General features: G+C 34.3%; 1 protein-coding gene across 1 annotated transcript; it reads right to left on the minus strand.

Annotated features, from left to right (window-relative positions):
• Positions 1–1,650: 1,650 nt before the first annotated feature.
• LOC138710877 (phosphatidylserine synthase-like) lies at positions 1,651–19,820 on the minus strand. The gene is made up of 8 exons (XM_069842061.1): positions 19,486–19,820; positions 18,829–19,087; positions 16,189–16,347; positions 15,890–16,041; positions 11,683–11,937; positions 9,025–9,247; positions 6,722–6,824; positions 1,651–1,885 (listed from the first exon to the last, which is right to left on the minus strand). Exons 1-8 carry the CDS (start codon positions 19,704–19,706, stop codon positions 1,800–1,802), a joined length of 1,458 nt encoding a protein of 485 aa, XP_069698162.1. The 5' UTR covers positions 19,707–19,820; the 3' UTR covers positions 1,651–1,799.
• Between the last annotated feature and the right edge of the window lie 294 nt (positions 19,821–20,114).

Here is a 20,114-nt window from a genome sequence, read left to right on the forward strand (position 1 = left end):
AGCTTATGGTCCAGATAACACAGGGGTTTTCTCTGGGATCTCCAGTCTCTGTGGCATCCTAACAAATCTCCATAATCATCTCCTCTCATCGTGGTTGTAGTGTCTCCTATGGCGCACCCTGGGCAACAACTCTGTTGGTAAATTAGTCTACACAATTGGCTTCTTACGAGAGTGAATGACGAATAGTCAAGTACCTGCCATTGGCAAAAAAAAAAAAAAAAAAAAAAAAAAAAAACTCTGTGGAACTATTTTCTGCAGCTGTACAACCTATGATGTGGAGAGGAGTGGGGAAAAAATCAGACTCCGCTTTTTTTCTTGACCAGAAGAAGAGTATAGTCCCTCAGATATTCGTTAAAAAGAGGTTTCATTTGTCTTACAAAGAACCCAAACTGCAATGGGCTTAATGATGGAATAGACCCTACTGTACCTCTAGAAAATATATGCATGGAATGGGAATTTTTAATGGATATATAATAAAGTATAAACTTTGTGGGTTGAAAGAGGAGACTGTCCGACATGTACTCTATAAATGTGATTCAATACTTAATCTTCAGAAGATATTAATTGTTTGCTACCACAAATGTTGGAAACAAAATACCACCAAAAGGAACTGTGAGTAAACTTCTGAAATTGATTAAAGCGTCTGATTCTACCCTTTTCACAAGAGACCCTGGAACTAGTGGTGGTGCCAGTATTCTATTTCTTAACACCTAATAGATGCAAAGCATAAATAAACAAGTTGAAGCTAAAATTGAAAGATTTAACAAATTAAAACATGAACACTGTTACTTCATACACAGTGATAAGAGAAAATGCCAAGTATTCCCAAGAGGGAAAAATAGTAATAAATAAAAATCATGAAAATAAATAAATAATTCAGTTGAAGTGTTCTGAAACAAGTTTTAGATGAACTTTCAATATTTGTGCGAAATGGGGCAAAAGGGTACGCACTAGTCCACTGAAGCCCCCTTGCCAGTGTTGCCCTTCCTTGAAACTGGACTGAATAAGCTAATCTTACCTACCTCCAGTTCCTGGTCTCTAAATCATAATAAAGATTAACTTTCGCAGGAAATACTACCACATTAGAAATTCAGTTGCTAAAATAATACTGGTTCATTAAAAAATATAATACTTTTGAACCAATTTTGACTAGCAACTAGCAGCTAATATATTTGAAAGCTTTCGCAAATTTGTATCTCTTTGCCAACTTAAGTAACGAAGATGTCCTTAAGAAAAGGAAAAATAATAAGTAAAAGGAAAATAAACTAAGATGATCTTACTGCACTGACTGCTAGAAAGCCAATATATCTATAAGATATGATGCATAATACACATCACTAGCATACCATAATGCCAAAGCAACTATTTTACCTTAAGAGAAGAAACTACTATGGCATTTTAAAATTCTCACACATGATACAGACATTAGTCACGTCATTTTAGTAACACGAGAGCAATATGAGGTGATACTTTAGTTCTAGGACTAACAATAGAAGAGGAATAATTACATCGACATATATCCTCTTAAAACTAATCAGTCACCTTTGGCATCTGGAACAAAAACAAAATCTCCTTAACAGAACTCTGTTCCTAGCTATCAAAAATAGTTAATTACCTGGAAAGACTAACAGTGCTCACATTATTAAACTATTTGCAATGTTCCTCCCAAACAAGAAGCTGCACTGGCCTCGTTCCGTGTATCACAGAGTATGAGTGTAGTACAACTTATGGCAAACACCCAAACACAGTTGCAGTACATATATTATCACTTTGTACCTTTGAACTTAAGCTCCTACTTGTTAAAATGGCTCTGCACCACCATTGCGAAAAGTCACATTCCTCTTCTTAATGTCCTCAGACTTTGGCATATCATCATGTAAGGAACCTGAGGAATGAATACAAGAAATCAATCAGTCAATCTTCTCAATGTATCCAGCGGTTTCCTGACAACATAAAGTCCACTATAGTCCACGCCTATTCAGTTTTTGTTTTTCATGAGAAATAAGAGGTATTCTGATTGATGTTCATTATAAATGCCTGTTGCTAGTAGCCAGAGTTGGAGTTTAGTCAATATATACTAGTGATGGGTCGTTCGCGAACAAACTGACTCTTTTGAATGACTCTCTCCTTCGAGCTAGTAACGAGCTAGCTCACTCGTTGAGAGCTGGTCGTTAGCGAGGCACTTCCAGCTCCTTCAGCTCGTGACTCTCAAACAGCTCACAGCTCGTCTCACGACTCCCGCTCTCGAATAACCAATGGCATTTAATGCGTGATCACGTGGCATCTGCAGTTATTTTGAGAAAGACAGAGAAGGTGAGACCGCGCCATACACCAGTAGCAGACGGATGTGGAACTAATATTACGCAGCTCTCTAACAGCTGATGCGTGGGTAGAAAAATATACTTACAACATTGTATAACGTTTATGTTGCAGACTTTGTTTTTTCATCTATTTTGTTTAACATAATACGATTATCCCTGTTATCCTCTTGATTCCTAATGTCATTAGATTAGACTATTATTGACATTTCGATATGTTACACAACCAGCTCTTGAACAAAGTCATTCGCGAGCTGTATAGTCATTCGAGAATGAACGAGCTGGCAGCCAGCTTGCGAACGAAGGAACTGTCAACCAGCTCGTGAACGAACCGACTCTTTTGAACGACTCTCTCTTGGGAGTGCGAGCTGACGAGCTAGCTCACACCTAAGAGCCGGTTGGATCCATCACTAATATATACTGCAAGGCTGTGTCTTCTGCAACTGGTACTGATGATTTTAATTTACTTCTTTTGTGGTTTATGGATGGACAATATAGAAGACAATGATTATTACACCACAGACAAGTAGGAATATCAGAAAGGTGAAATCGGTGTAGGTACAATTGTGTGACAATGTGACCTGTTCTGGTTCTTGTTAAAAATGTTTGAACATGTCTGGACAAGTTTTTGTACATTTTCAGGTCATTTGGTTTCTTTTGTATGGACTGTAAAATTATTCCTTTGTCAGAAGAGAGCCAATTGTTGATTCATAGGTTTATAAAATGAGACTTTACTGAAGCAAAGGCACTGGATAGAGATATTACTTGAAGAGGTCTTGGTTGCGAATACAAGAAATGAATACAATAGTAATAAAAAAAATTAGTAGTCTTATACCAAAGAAGTTATAATTTGAAAATCTCGTCAAGTAAAACTAAAATTACTGGCCTTTAAGGATAAGCTGTTAGTGAGGAGCAAGATTTGCATTGGAAATTTCATACTGGAACAGTAATAGTAACATTAGCTGTTGCCAGGAAGTCAAAAGGAGGATAGCAATGGCAATATACACACATTTATCAATTAAAATTTGACATCAGCGAATTTTACATTGATGACTTCAGGGGTCTTGAAATATAACAAAATGTTAAACAAAAATGGTTAATAATACAATTAAATGCTGCATTTTATATTCATCTTGAATTTAACTTCATCATTTTTTAATTTTATTTATTTAGTTTATTTTATTATTTTACTGAGAAAAATATAGCTTTTAATAGAAAAGTGAGCATCTTCTGCGGACCACTGGAAAATGAACTAAGGAAGAGACTAGTGAAGTTTTTTGTATGGAGTGTGCCATTGCATACGGCAGAAACATTGGCATTATGATGAAGTGAAGAGAAATAACTAGAAGCATTTGCAATGTGAATATGGAGAAGAATGGAGCATGTCAAATGGACAGACAGAATAAGAAATGAAGCAGTGCTACAGAAGAGTGACTGAAGGAAGAATAATGCTAAAACTGATCAGAAAGAGAAAAAGTAATTGTCTGGGTCGCTGGCTAAGAAGAAACTGTCTACTGAAGAATGCCCTGGAAGGAATGATGAACGGGAGAAGAGTTTGGGGTAGAAGAAGATATCAGATGATAGAGGACATAAAGATACATGGATCATATGTGGAAGGTGAAAAATAGAAAAGATTGGCGAATGCTGGGTTTGCATTGAAAGACCTGCCCTTGGGCAGAACACTATGATGAATGAATGAATGTCATAATAATAATAATAATAATAATAATAATAATAATAATAATAATAATAATAATAATAATAATAATAATAATCCGTGGCGCTACAGCCCATGAAGGGCCTAGACCGACCAGCCGGCTGCTGGCCTCATGCCCACATGCCGAAGCAGAGGTGGACGATCATCCAACCAGAATGGAGGTATCGTGTGGTTAGCACAATGAGCCCCCCAGCCGTTATAGCTGGTATTCGCAACCGGATTTCGCTACCTATCGTAGCTCCCCAAGTGCATCACGATGCTGGGTGGGCACCGGTCCCATACACTGGCCGAAATTTCATGAGAAAATTTCTTCCCCCATGAGGAATCGAACCAGCGCGCATTCCATAACGCGAGTCCTAGGCAGGATGCCTTAGACCGCGACGCCACGGCGTGGGACAATGAATGTCATAAGACTCCGAAATTAATGTAAACCTTCACTCTAATATCGTAAATTCAAGGCCATATTTTCAACTAACACTGCCATCTGTTTCTTTCCTCTTCATATAAAACACACAAGAAAGTACAGTGATACTGCAAAACACTACTTCGAGATTTTCAAGAAAATGTGGTTTTTGGAATACTGTCTGTTTCATACGGTAATTTCTCTTAAATTGTACTCGCATTTTGTTCATAGGACCTAGAAGTAAATTCACATGGTAAGTAACTGCATGAAATATAATGATTTTTACTTCAAAAGCAACGTATGAAGCCATTATTGTAAAAAAAAAAAGTTATTATTTACTTCAAGTTTGTTATAATGATATTCTTGATCTTTTATCGCACAAAAAATAGTACCAAATGGCAAAGTATAGGTCGTATTTCCTAAAAAATTGTTCGGTTCAGAGCAATTATAATTTGATTCATGCTTGTTAGTAAATAAGTATTTTGAAATCTCTAGGCTGCCAACCACACTGCCAAGCTTATGGTTAAGGATTAGGGCAGATGTTGGAAGCCTGTAAATTGCTGTGGGTAGCACTCCTTGCTGTTACAGTGTTTTATAGATCCTGCAATGGGGGTTCAGATTAAGTAAAATCTCTGGCTTTAAAAATATGATCGTGGATATTTTTATTGATCTTTACTTAATGTGGTAGTTATTTTAATTGCTGCATTATATACAGAGTGTCCGAAAAGTCCTGCAACATAGGACATATCATAGTATGTGTTTTATATATGCTTGGACAGTAACTTTTCTCACTGAACTCATTGCAAAGGTCCCATTGATTGGGCTCCATGCTCGCCAACTTGAATTCCCTGGATGTTGCTTCCCGGGAGTGTTAAGTCGCGAATCTACAGTGTCAAGATTCGAGACACAGAATATCTACACCAAAAGATCTAAGATGAGCGCTATTCTTTGTGACCTGTGTTTTAAACAACATGCGGATTTGCCTCCAAAAATGTGTGGAGCTTTGTGAAGCACATATAGGACATGTACTGTGATTAGTCCTGTGGTGCGGATTTTTTCCGACACCCTGTATAATGATAAAGTACATGTCATTTGATAACTACCTATACTTTTATTTGCAGCCTGAAACAAACTTCATAACTGATATTTAATCAGAACTTTTTGACATTCAGTATACAATCTTGAATTTATTTTAGTACGTTATTTTACGATGCTTTATCAACATCTTAGGTTATTTAGCGTCTGAATGAGATGAAGGTGATAATGCTGGTGAAATGAGTCTAGGGTCCAGCACCGAAAGTTACCCAGCATTTGCTCATATTGGGTTGAGGGAAAACCCCGGAAAAAACCTCAACCAGGTAACTTGCCCCAACCAGGAATCGAACCCGGGCCACCTGGTTTCGTGGCCAGACGCGCTAGCCGTTATTCCACAGGTATGGACATACAATCTTGAATGAAAAGTAGCTAAGAAGAAGAGGCCGAACACAGAGGAAAGTTAAATAACAATTACCCTTTTTGTGTACAGTAATAAATTAATGGTGTCAGTACTATTTCAGTTTCTTCACAAAATATCCGTGTTCTATTAAGATCCCACTTTAATGAATTACAGTACATGTGAAAATCTGTCAAGTCATGTGATTCTATCTTAAATGTTTGAGATATGAAATATGAAAACTATTTGTAAATGTCTGTGAGGAGTTTGCTGGATCAATGTACTCTATTCCTGTCAATTAAATTCGGGTAACAACATAGTTAAGGAACACTACAAATATCACTGCATGTATTAGAAAATCCAACAGAATTAAATGAGAATAAGTAGGAATAAAACAAATTTTAATATTGACTTCTATTTCATCATTTCCAACATACTTGACACACAATTCCTCATATCTCCATGCAGAAGAAAAATTGTTTCATAAAACCTCAAACAAATAATATGTACAATTTACAATTCAAATACAATAAATAAATGTAAGAGGGAAAGACGTGCCTTACAAATAGGACTAGCCTATGTTCAAAATATCTAAAGTAATGTATGGAAAAATAAACAACAAAAACAAAAGTAGTGTCAGCATTTTAAAAATCAAGAAGTCTGCTAAGATTGATTTAAAATGGGGAGGAAAAAATGGTGTATGAAAATGAATAGTCTTTCTCAAATGACATTTAAGTGAAAAGAAAATAGGCCTATATTATAACAAAAAATTAACAAATCTGATAAAACTAAAAACTTCATATTTCTTTAAAGTTCTTCACTTCTATTATCAAAATTTTGGCTTTCCATACCTATTTTCTCAGAGGAGTTAGGGTTTAACTCTGTTGTTTGTTCTTTATAGCCAGTATCAGGAGATTTGCAAGGGGATGATTCCCTTGACATGTCATCCTCACTCTGAAAAGAAATCATTTAAAACATTCCATGTTTTATTAATGCTGAAGTAAAGTTATAACACATACGGTACATACGCATGTTTCACAATGCAGGATATAAGCCTATGTCAAATGAAACTTCACAATCATGCAAAAACAAACACCCCAGACTATGTACAAATTCCAAGGGTCTCAGTTTAAAAGGTCAATTTCACACGGAAACTCATGATTATCATTTATTCATACACATGGTATAATATTCTCTACATGATATCTCACAGTAAATAATTGTTCTGTCTTTTACAGAAGTAATCTCATAGAACAGGCTATGAAATGACAGTTACACTACTACACTATCTAGGGATAGACTTGTAAGCTGTTCTGGGGAAATTCTGTTATAGTAAAGTCTCAAAGTAAAATAAAACATTACTGTAATAAATTCAGTTGCATACAAAAATTTAAGATAATATATATAATTAAAATTTATTTTTAACTCTTACATATATGAAGTGAAATATGCAAGTTTTTTATACTTTTCATAAACAAAATTAAATTAAAAATTCCAGAATTGGCGTTTGTCTGACAGTCTTACTAATAAACCGTGTAGGCCTGTAGTTTTTATACGAGACTTATGCAGAGATGGGACAGAAAACATTACTAATAAACCATACATAAGCGATGGATGTATAAACAGCTTGTAACTATACATGGAAATTGTTTTGCAGTAATTATATGCATGAAACCCCTTGTTTAAGCATTGTATATAGACAAAAAAATGGCCGCCTCTCTAACAGCTGTTCATATCAATTGTCATTTTATGACGATGGTTGTCTTGTAACCACAGAAGAACAAACCAAAGATAACCACAGAAGAACAAACCAAAGAGCACAGAATAATTACAATATTGCTGTAGCTGTACTCTTTGACAAAAATATAACGTGGTAATCAATCAGGGTCAGTTGTACTATCGGTACTTAGGCCGTGTCTCAAAGCTACATTTTCAGCTGAAGTGAACTAGATTGTTGACTAAATAGCCGGATGTGACGTCAGAAGTTATGATCCAAAGCTACATAGTGTATAGCAATCAAGTCCGTAGTAGCTAGTAAACGAAAATGCTTGCTTGATTGTTGACTTGTTCACTAAACAAACATGGATACCTCATCAGCAATTGGGGTTATGAAATCTGAAAATGCTTTGGAAGTGAAATAATGTAAATATAATGTAGAATAACAAGTTATCTATGAACACTGACATTGTTAGTACCGGTACCTTCTGTACAATGTTTTAAACATTATTGTAATATTATTAAGTCCTCATCTTTTCCACATAATTCGTAATGAAACTGCATTAGGACACTGCCTTCTTAATTCAGTGCTGCACCATGATGTCATGGTTTTTAGAAAAATAGTCTATGAAGGCCATGTTTCAAGCATACATTTCCAAAGTTCCCTAGTGTGTAGTTTACAAGTCACCTAGTTGCTAGTCACTAGTGTGTAGTGTGGACTTGAGCTTTGAGACACAGCCTATGTGTGGCACACTAGCACTCACTATTGGATCCAATAGAGAACCTTTGTTATTTTTTATTTTGTTACCTTTCGTAATGAAGTAATGACAAAACTATGACGTAGCTATGTAACAGTTGTACTGTTATGTACAATGTTTGTAGTGATTATTAGTAAGGAATTTACACATGACTTATAAACGAGCTGTTCATTGTATAAGTATAAGACAAACGTCTGCATAAGAGTTTTATTAATAAGACCGTTAATGTTTAAATTATGCACTAAATAAGAACTTGAACTATGAGGCTGTCTTGAACATTATAATTTAATAAAAGTACAGCTCATGCATTTTGTCAAGACACTCACGATGTGCAGTACGGGAACAACGTTCCTGTAGAGGGGGTAGGAGTAGAAGGGAAGGGTGTGTGTCTACAAAGTTCAAGGCAAAGGCTAACCCATTCCCCTATAATTCGTAAGTAGACTCATCTGATCTCGTGCGCAGCCCTGTAGGAAGAGAGGGGGAATGTCTTGACAAAATGCACGAGCTGTAATATATGCCATTATAAAATTTCAATGTTAGGAAGCAGAATAATAATTGTACTCTGCTGGTACACTCATCACCATGTCACTGCAGGTTTTCCTTTAGTACTTCACAGCGCATATTACTCAAACAAACAAAAAGGCATGCCACAAAACATTAGACAACATAACAAGACGTACCTGGAAATACTTATGCCAAAGCACACAGCCATAGACACAAAGAACTGAAAGCAGCAGTTGCAGAAGTAGCCAGATGATAATATTGATAGCTTGTGTCCTCTCAAACAGTTCTTTGCCATTTTTTATACACAGAAGTGCCTCAGTAACCATGATGGCACCATATACCCAGCACTGTGTCCCGACTCGTTTGCACTGGGTGTCGGTTACGAAGCTGTAGTATTGCCTGCAAATACTCATACTGCTAGTCTAATACAATTCGTTATTTGCATACAAATGGGCTAACTTTCTCTAACCACATGAATAAGAATTGTTGCAATCTCATAATGCCACTAACTTGTACACTTAATAAACAATGAAATTAGTCTGTAGATTCGGTGAAATAGGATATTCCTGAGTTTTCAGTGGTCTGTTAGAATTAAATGCTAAATTCGCAGTTTAAACCTAGCTAATGGCGATGTTTTCTTTTTTTAAGTAATTATAAAAATTCTTAGCGTGACTTTCTTTGGAAGGACAATAGAAATAGAGATTTCGTGTTACAGATTTACAAGACATAAAAAACCTGGTCTGGACAGAATTACCAGCCAGCTGTTTCTTGCTCTCCACGTAGTTCTTTGTATTAGGGCAGAGTAGTACATTTGTTTTCCACGATGCTTACTGACAAAGTGGCTGTATGATTGGGTCATGAGATCTTTGCTTCCATGTTAGTCCCAAAACTCGAGGACAGCTGTTTGGAAGAGTACAGACAACCAAATGGTCTACGTATATTTCTTATTAACTTAATATTTTTAACTTTTTTGTTTCAATCAATGAACATTTTGTTAGTTATTGCAACAATGTGATAGACATAAAAAGATAGACATAAAATAACAGCTTTCCCAATGACGGGACTGCCTCATTGGACAAAGCATAATACCAAGGAAACCAGCATATAAACAAGTTTGTCTTTTGTTAGGCTAGGTGTACACAGAATCAAACGCGACACGTTTTGCTTTATAGTCTCTCACAATGCCTTGTGGAAAATCGTATGTAGCTGCATTTAGATTTGCAACAGTCATGTTTGGCCAAACACCTACATAGAATTGGAATATATCAATACTCTAACTGCCCATTGTGCAACTCAAACCAAGCAATGGATTCGGAACACCTCAAAATCTGTGCTTCCTTGGCTGACCATGATAATATCTTTGAAAAATACTGGAGTGCAAGAGGTCAGATGACTTTATTGTCAAACGCCTGACATTAGAAAACAACAACAACAATGCCTCGCGACAGCTTAACACAGTCTGCTCGCGACAACTGGGTTTAGAAAACTGGCATAGGCTAGAAAATTGCGTTAATAAATTAGGACTGTCTATATCAGAAATTCTATTGTATTTGGTTATTATTTCCTGTTCAGGATAATAGACAGGGTTTGGAGTTGAATGGGTTACATCAGCTTCTTGTCTATGCGGATGACGTGAATATGCTAGGAGAAAATCCACAAACGATTATGGAAAACGCGGAAATTCTAGTTGAAGCAAGTAAAGCGATAGGGTTGGAAGTAAATCCCGAAAAGAATAAGGGCGTTTGAGAATAAGGTTCTTAGGAAAATATATGGAGCTAAGAGGGATGAAGTTACAGGAGAATGGAGAAAGTTACACAACGGAGAGCTTCACGCATTGTATTCTTCACCTGACATAATTAAGAACATTAAATCCAGACGTTTGAGATGGGCAGGACATGTAGCACGTATGGGCAAATCCAGAAATGCATATAGAGTGTTAGTTCGGAAGCCGAAGGGAAAAAGACCTTTGGGGAGGCCGAGACGTAGGTGGGAAGATAATATTAAAATGGATTTGAGGGAGGTGGGATATGATGGTAGAGACTGGATTAATCTTGCTCAGGATAGGGACCAATGGCGGGCTTATATGAGGGCGGCAATGGACCTCCAGGTTCCATAAAAGCCAGTAAGTAAGTATTATTTCCTAAGGATGCCTAATATGCCTAAAAATCTATATAACTGGAAGGTCTTAAAGTTAAAATACTAATATAGAGCACAAACGTCATTTTGTATGTTTATGACTACTTTACAAGCCACAGTAATGAAAAATATATTGAATCAATAATGAGTGATGGTAAATAGAGCAGAGAAGTAGGCCTACTACAAATTATTATTATTATTATTATTATTATTATTATTATTAATAATCACCTGGTGCTTTCATCTCATTTGCAATTTCCTCCCATATTTTAGAAACCATTATATTATATATTATATTGTCGTGATATTGTTTCAAAGTGGGACTGTACAGAATGTATCTTTCCTGTACTGAACAACCAATTTATCTGCATCGAACTCCATTATGAATAATGTGCATTACATAGCAATAGTATCTGTAGATAGTGGAAGCGTGCAATCATGGATGTGGCTATCAATGCATACGCAATACTCTGCAGGCATCAGACTGTCTGCTCGCGACCAAGTTCAAGCAGTCATCCAATGTTGTCTCCCCGTGTCTGATCCTGTCTGCACCCCACTATAAGAAATCAATGGGAGACAAGTATTATCGGATAAAATGTTGCGTCGTGCTGCGTCTGATCCTGTGTGCACCCAGCCTTAGGTTTTTAGAATGCAAAATTGTTATGTTAGAAGTTTTTATAAAAAAATTCTACACTCACCTGACTGATGGTGCCACTATTACACCAATGAGAATAAGTCTTGCCACAACAAGAGGGTGAGATGGTGGCATTTCAAAAATGTGTTTCAAAAAGAAAGTGTTGAGCTCCGAAACTTGCCAGAAGATGACCATCTGACACAATGCAAAGAAGCGCATATATGTGCAAGTTGGATCAAGCCAGCGCACATGAGTCCAGCTTCCTGGAGTGAATTGCAGCATGGCCCGCTTGATCTTGCCTGATGTTGAGTGAATGTCTCTGTCATAATATTCAGTTATGTAAGTAATGAATAAGTGACTGAAAAATTAACATCTGTAACCTACAGTAAATAGATTTAAATTTCAACAGTAATACATTTAAATTTTAAACACACACAATGCAATGTTGTATTTCTTTATACTATGTACTAGCCATACCCGTGCGCTCCGCTGCACCCGTTAGAAATAAATATAAAGTAATTACATAATTAAAATAGGACATTTGATCCAGGGAACATTCGTGATTGATAGAAGGATAAATCGTTTATTATGTTATTTAATTTAAATTGTATTAAAAGAATTAAAATGCGATCATTTTGATCCAGAGACCACTCATTTGATCATAAAAATTATTTTAGGAAATACAGGAAACGAATGCCTATCAAGTTTTCTGTGCATAAGAAGCTATTTTAATCTTACCTGCCCTCGATTCAGTCAGAAGTTACTGTAATAACATTATAGCATTATGTCCATCTAGACAAACTACACTTTCCAATGGTGAATAAATTAATTAATTATATAAATCGGTTAATTTAGCTTCCGATATTACTTCATACAAACACAGAAACATTCTCTGTAGGCTACCGTATGTTCCATAGCTTTGAATTGTTGTTGTCCAAAGCCCCTTATAGACGAAGTCATTTGTTTTTTATTTCATTACACCGCCTTAGATGGCATTGTTATTGTAATTTTGAAAGTCATTTATCTCATTAAATATCAACCCTATCAAAATTTTGCATGGAATAAAACTTACCGGAAATTATTTTTAAAGAAACTTTTGTTATGTAATATTTTGCATGAAAATTAATAATAAGGGACATATTTCGATTTATTTAATTCAAGCCTCCTTATAACCCCCCTTTTAAATAAAATATTTTGAATGCCATATAGCCTAAATTCTTAGTTACAACGAACTTAATTTATATTCCAATTTTCATATAAATCGGTTCAGCCATTATAGCGTGAAAAGGTAACAAACATCCAGACAGACAGACATACAAACAAAAATTTCAAAAAAGCGATTTTCGGTTTCAGGGCGGTTAATTATATATGTTAGGATCAATTATTTTTGGAAAATCGAAAATTACCAGAAAAATTTCGGCTACAGATTTATTATTAGTATAGATAATGGAAAAACAAAAGAAGGAAAGTGAGAGGGAATCGTTAATTTTACTCTGATGTGCTTGAACAGGATGGCAACATTTGTTTCTATAGCAATTTGTGCCATACTTTGTTTTTCTACCCTACTTGCTTGGCAGCTGTCATAAGTTATCGTTCATAATATAAAGCAGGCTCTTTTCATGCCATGTCCCTTTATGAGATTACATTTTATCACAAGTCATTTAGGACTGTTATTAATTGTAGTGGTCTGTCCATCTTTTGCTCTGATTTTCAATTGTTTAACACTTAGTTTTATCATTTATTTGGTCTTTGTTCCTTACATATCAATCATCACCATCAACAATGTTAAGGTAGTTCATTAAGGTCTGTTCTGCTTCAGAATAATTCATCTCATCGCAATTCGAGTCTTGCCACATTCCAACATCCTTGTCTGTACTGATAGTCTTTTTCTTTTTTCTGTTAATCTCGTTGCATCCATTCTTTCGATATGTTCCAACCATTTCTGCATAGTATCACTATTTTTTATTTTACTGTTTAAATCAAATATATTAAGCTGCTTTTTATGGTATGACTAGGAATGTGATCTTTCAGGGCATGATCCAGCAGGATATCGAAGAACTTTATTTCAGAAGATTTCATTAATCTTCAGTCTTCTGGTCATAGCAAAATTTTTAGATCCATACATAATCATGGAAATGCCATAATTTTATAAATCTTAAAATCGTCTCTATTCTTGTTTTATTTTTTTAAGTAATTTTAATTGTTCTACATATATACCAGTATTAGAATTTTCAATTTTCTGGTTTAAATCTCTGCCATCTCTAAGGTATCGGCAGCTCAAATAATTCAAATTTCGAATCTATTCTACAGTCTTACTATTTAATATTATTTTTTACCTTATTTGAAGCTTTCTCCATTTTGCTTTTTCTTCTAAAATTTCTAAACTATATTCCAATATTATTTTATCGAGTTTTAGAGTAGCCATCTGTAACTGATCTTCTGTTTCTGCATAGGCCTAAATTACCTGGTCATTAGCAGAAAAAAAAAAGATAGTACAGTATCTAAAATCGTATTTCCTACATAAAAATTATTTCTCAGATGTTTCCAACTGGTTTTAATAAATTATTTTCAGATATGTGTCTGCTATTGTTTGCCAATTCTCCTCATTCCAGATTTTCTCTATTTGGCTGTCTTGCATCACAGTAATCTTTATTTATTATGATTCTCCATCCACACTGATTTTAGCAATGACATGGCACTGAATATTGTTGGTAATTTTTTAATGTCTCTTTTCGTACCGAGATTTTTTCTCAACTTAATACTGCCTCAGATTGGGAAAGTACCTTGGTAATACATGAAGGACAAATAATAATGTTAGGTATTAGTCATTCAACGAAATAACATGAAATTTATTCAGAATAATAAAGTGAAAGTTTGTAATGAAATTACATCTGGTGGAAATGTATGGAAATAACCCTAATAATGACTAAATATTAATTACTGGTAATGAAATAAACATGAAAGATGATTCTCACTGAAATAAATAATTGACTCTGATATAGTAATTATATATTTTGACAAATTTACGTTGGATGACAAGTCAAACTGCTAAAAATAAACTTATAATTTTCGATTCATTATTTTAATACTGATTTTCTTTTTATATTTAATAAGATTACGGGATATATAATTAATGGCCAGACTAATTTTCTGTCCTGTTAACTCCAGCGCACAGAAAATAAAGAACATGTCATACTTTAATATTTATTGTTGTTATTATTATTATTATTGTTATTATTATTATTATTATTATTATTATTATTATTATTATTATTTATTATTTTCTGTATTAATTATTATTAATATTTTCTGTATTAATTATTATTATTATTATCATTATTAATTGTCATTATTGAGTGTAATTAGTTACCACTGCCACTGGGTATTTACCCATTTGCAGTGTGAAAAAAAAAAAACAAAAAAATAAACGGTATCCAATGCTGAAGACTGAACTTAATTTTATTTTATTGTCATGTTGCGACAAATCATTGTTAATATTATAAATTTGCTAAAATTTTCAAACCGTGAAATTTTCCCGAATTTTAGGAAAAACATTCACTATTTACCTTTTTCTCTTTACTGACTAAATTTACTCGAAAAAGGAAATTTCTATAGAATTATCACTGGCATTGAAGCATGATAGTCTTTAGTCATTTAAGATACAAGGGAATTCAGCCAGCCATTCCCGTCCATATTTAAAACATCACCAAGAATTAATAATGTTTATAATTGACTGCTTATACTTATAACTATTTACCAATCTAGAACATAAGGATAAAAGACATTTTTAACTAAGACATTATTTTTTGCGGATAATTGTTATTTTTACAGATATGTATTATTTCATACAAGAAATGGCAAATTTTAACTCTTTGCCATAAATAGTTCCAAAGAAAGTGGGGAAAATATGCCAAAAAACTGCAAATTTTTCAGAAATCAAATTAAAAAATTATAAAAATTTACAATTTTCTATAGCAATCATTATAAAAAGCACCTGTTATTGAGGATAATCTTCCTATTATGACAATGCAGCCAACTTAAATTAAATTTCAGCTACAAAATAAAAAAAACAGACCTCTAAGCCGAACAGATCTCAAAAATAGATTTAATGAGATGAAGATTTGAGATTTTTGTATGAATAAAATTACGTAACAGAAATGCATTAAATACATAGGTACTTTTTTTTATCATATCTTAAAATTACATAACATCTATAAATTAAGAGACTCAATTCTTGAGAAAAAAAAAGTGAAGGCTTTTTATATATTTACCTGATGCTAACCCATTTGTACTCTCTCATCTCGAGACATTTACATATCTGAAGACCAACCCAAATGCCTAGTCCATTGCACAACAGAACATCCAAGATGAGAGCATCCCACCAACACTCGATGAAATTTGGCAAAAGATGAGCAAATGCAATCTGTAAAATAATTATTTTCCCGCACATTTACATTACAGTATGTTCAGGATACCAAAAAGAATTTAAAATAGTATTAATTATTTTAAATTTAGTACGTTATTAAATAAATGCACTGCTCAATAATCAATAATATATCTTATTTCTAACCTCTGTAAATTCCCACATTACACTTATGGCCCATAATATACCGAAATGCCGGACTAATACAGCCTTGAACATCCAGCCTAAGAAATGTCCCCAGGCAAACACATCTAGATGGCTCCAGATCCTTTCAATAGTGACATCTGAACAGTTTACTCCATATTCCTGAAAAATAGAACTTCTAAGTCGAATAGCCTTCGATATATTGCAGTATAATTGTGAGAATAAAGATATTACGTAAATTTCGTGTCATTCTCTTTTTCCCTTCTATTACTGTGAAATAAACCACATTTTTAATTACAATATAACACATTTCTTTGTTCCACATCTTAAATCTGTATGAAAAAATCAGGATGTCTTTTATGTGTAATATAGAGCATCCTAGCGATAAGTACTGGTTTATTCATTCGCTGCAGAACAACATGGTGCTGGAGTGACCACCGGCAACCGGGCCCTTAAACTCATGGCACTTCACCGAATTAAACTTATGTGCATACTTACTAACCATAAAGAATATATTATATTTAACATTTTATTATTATATGTTATATTAATTACAGAATTTTGTATTTTTTACTCTCATGACAGTAGCTGCTGGAAGTGTTGACCATTTTGCGCTATATAGAGTTTACATCGTGACGCAATTAGAAAAATCAGTGCAGTGGAGCTCATGAATGTGAACTATGGTTTTTCACGACGATATGCAAAATGGTCAACACTTCCAGCAGCTACTGTCATGAGGGTGAGTACAAAATCCTGTAATTAATATAACATATAATAATTAATGTTAAATACAATATAGGCCTATTATGGTTAGTTGTTGTTGTTTTCTAATGCCAGGCATTTGACAATAAAGTCATTTGACCTCTTGCACTCCAATATTTTTCAAAGATATCATGACCAGCCACTGAAGCACAGATTTTGAGGTGTTCCGAATCCATTTCTTGGTTTGAGTTGCACAATGGGCAGTTAGGGGACTGATATATTCCAATTCTATACAGGTGTTTGGTCAAACAATCATGGCCTGTTGCCAATCTAAATGCAGCTACAGACGATTTTCGTGGTAAATCGGGAATTAACTGTGGATTTTGATGCAGAGAGTTCCATTTTTTCCCTTGAGATTGTGTTATCAAATTTTGTTTGTTGAAGTCTAAGTATGTAGATTTAATAAATCTTTTCACAGAATAATACGTAGATTTAGTAACAAGTCTGTAAGTAGCAGTGCTGCCCTTCTTTGCTAAAGCATCCGCATTCTCGTTTCGCATGATTCCACAATGGGATGGTATCCATTGGAATACAATTCTTTTATTGAGTGATATTAATTGAGAGAGCAGTTATGGTTATGGTTAGTAAGTATGCATGTAAGTTAATTCGGTAAAGCGCCAGTGAGTTTAAGGGCCCAGTTGCCAGCGGTTGCTCAAGCACCATGCAGCCCACCAGCAGTTGATGAATAAACCGGTACGTATCGCTGGAACATTATGTAGAATTTTAACATCTCCATAAGTAGTCACCAAGTCACTCAATTCAGTGCGCACCTTGTATAATGGCAGTTGACTTAATATAAAATGTCAACATACATGTCGAACTTGGAATCAGGCCACAAAGGAAAAAACACTGGAGGAGAGGGATTCGATCTGTAGCTGTGAATTGAACTTTGGTGTAGCTCAAGGTTAGAGCGCTTGGTATGGAGAACTAAGGACCCAGGTTCGAGTTCCGGCACCAGAGCGAATTTTTCTCCTCTAATATCAATTGTTACCGTACCATAAGATATATTCTGTAGGACCAAAAATTAATCTTTACGCAGATTACACTTTCTTGTTGGCATCACTGATAATTCAAATCAGATCATTGAGAAACCAATTATTGTAAACAACCATTTATTCCAACATTCTTCTTGATATTCTGTCACTCTGTATTCGTTTTGTATGTCCAAAATATTTCAGTCTGTTAATTTTTACACTGTCTTTTAGACATTCAATATTAGTGCACTTAAGGGGACACTCAACTATATTTTGGAACTTTTTTCCTATTTGACCAATCTTTTTCAAATTTCGAGAAAAAGTTTAATATACACATGAGAAGTAACATGCAAAATCTCAGCTCATTAGATCCAATACTTTTCAAAATAAAAAATATTTCAATTTTTAATCAATCATTAATTGAAATATCACTTTTAATTATCATTTTTTTATTTTTTTGCTTTGTGCATTTGACTGTGACTTCTCAATGAATAGGGGAAGAATACTGCATATTGATTTAGTTCTGTCACGTAAATTAGTGTAGAATTTTTTTTTTTTTTTCATTTCTATGACACTTTTTCTCCAATTTTTAAGTTGAGTGTCCCCTTAAAGAACTGCTCATTTTTATAAGTTACATTCAATCCTTTAAAATGTTTTCCTCAACATACTGGTAACCCATCAAAATTTCATTTCACTTGTCCTGAATCTATTATGCCAGAAAAGTAGGTCTATGTAAGGATAAACCTGAAGAAGGTACCGATATAATTTACATTAGGCCTACAATTTTGCAATTATAGACAGTATGCTTGTCAACAGTGTAGCCCTTACGGTACTGGCATCTATAAAACTGAACTCTTTGTTATTATTTTGTTTATACAATAACTACAACTACTTTTAATATACATACCTTATCCATATCAATGTGAAAATCCTTTAAAGATGGATCTATCCAGTACATAATTCCATTTACGGTTTTGTAACTTTGAAATAACAGAAACAGCAGGCCAAGAAGATACAGAACACTCATTCCAAAAACTATCCGCCACACCGCTGGATGAGGCCTCGTAAATGGCCCATTTGGAAAAGCTAGGACTGAGATAATTAAAAAGAAAAAAATTACACAACATATTCCAGCCCATATGTTGTCTTGCACATCTCCTTCGTTTCTGTAACAAAAATCACACAGGTACCGGTACTTGATTAAAAGCAATTGGCAATTTACTTAAAGGTCAGCACTCTGGTGCATGACTTACTACACTTAAATCAATGACAACAAAGATTCTTAAGTTTCAAATATATTACTTACTGAATTAAGTAAATTCGTTTCTGTGACATAAAAATTACACAGGTACCGGTACTTGATTAAAATCAATTGACAATTTACTTAAAGATCAGCACTCTGGTGCATGACTTACTACACTTAAATAAATGACAACAAAGATTCTTAAGCTTCAAATATGTTATTTACTAAATTAATTATTTATAATAGTAACTAGATGTACTAATTGCTGAAATATTAAGAGGTGTTAGTTTAAATTATCTGAAATATTATAAAAACAATTACCTTGTAAAGGCTGAATAAATCACTGCACCTATTGAAACCGCTAACAATGTTATAGTGTGTGGTCTATAAAACAGTTCTAGAGATATATCGTCTACTGGACGTTCATTAATGGTACTAAAACTGTCCGCAGATTTGGAACTTGTTCTTATTGAATTTGGGCGATTGGCCATTTTTAAACGAAGCACCTTAAATGCATTTAACATACATCCTGGTAACCACATACACTCGACAAAACACAGAGCAGACAATAACACTACGATACGATTGCTACAAACTCACATTCACAACACAACAGAGAAGGTCTTCAAGCATACAGTGCTGGCAACGAATTCGAAATCAGGCACACCAACAACATGTATATAATCAATAGAGCTGATATAAACTTCTTTTACTATTCCTCTATTTGTTTGAATTTTGCGTTGCATATAGCTTCAATAATAAGAGTTGATTTATGTTACTTAAGAAGTGTATGACTAAATGAAGATATATAAAACAGCAGTAATTCATTTGCTATTGGTTATTTTGATATGTTGTTTCCTAACCTATACATCGTGGGCGGTCCTAAATGAAGTGGGGGATTTGAGGTACACGTGCTACATTAGCATTCATCGTACGATGTTATGATAGAT

The sequence above is a fragment of the Periplaneta americana genome, chromosome 12 (assembly GCF_040183065.1).
Source record: "Periplaneta americana isolate PAMFEO1 chromosome 12, P.americana_PAMFEO1_priV1, whole genome shotgun sequence".
Classification (NCBI taxonomy): domain Eukaryota; kingdom Metazoa; phylum Arthropoda; class Insecta; order Blattodea; family Blattidae; genus Periplaneta; species Periplaneta americana.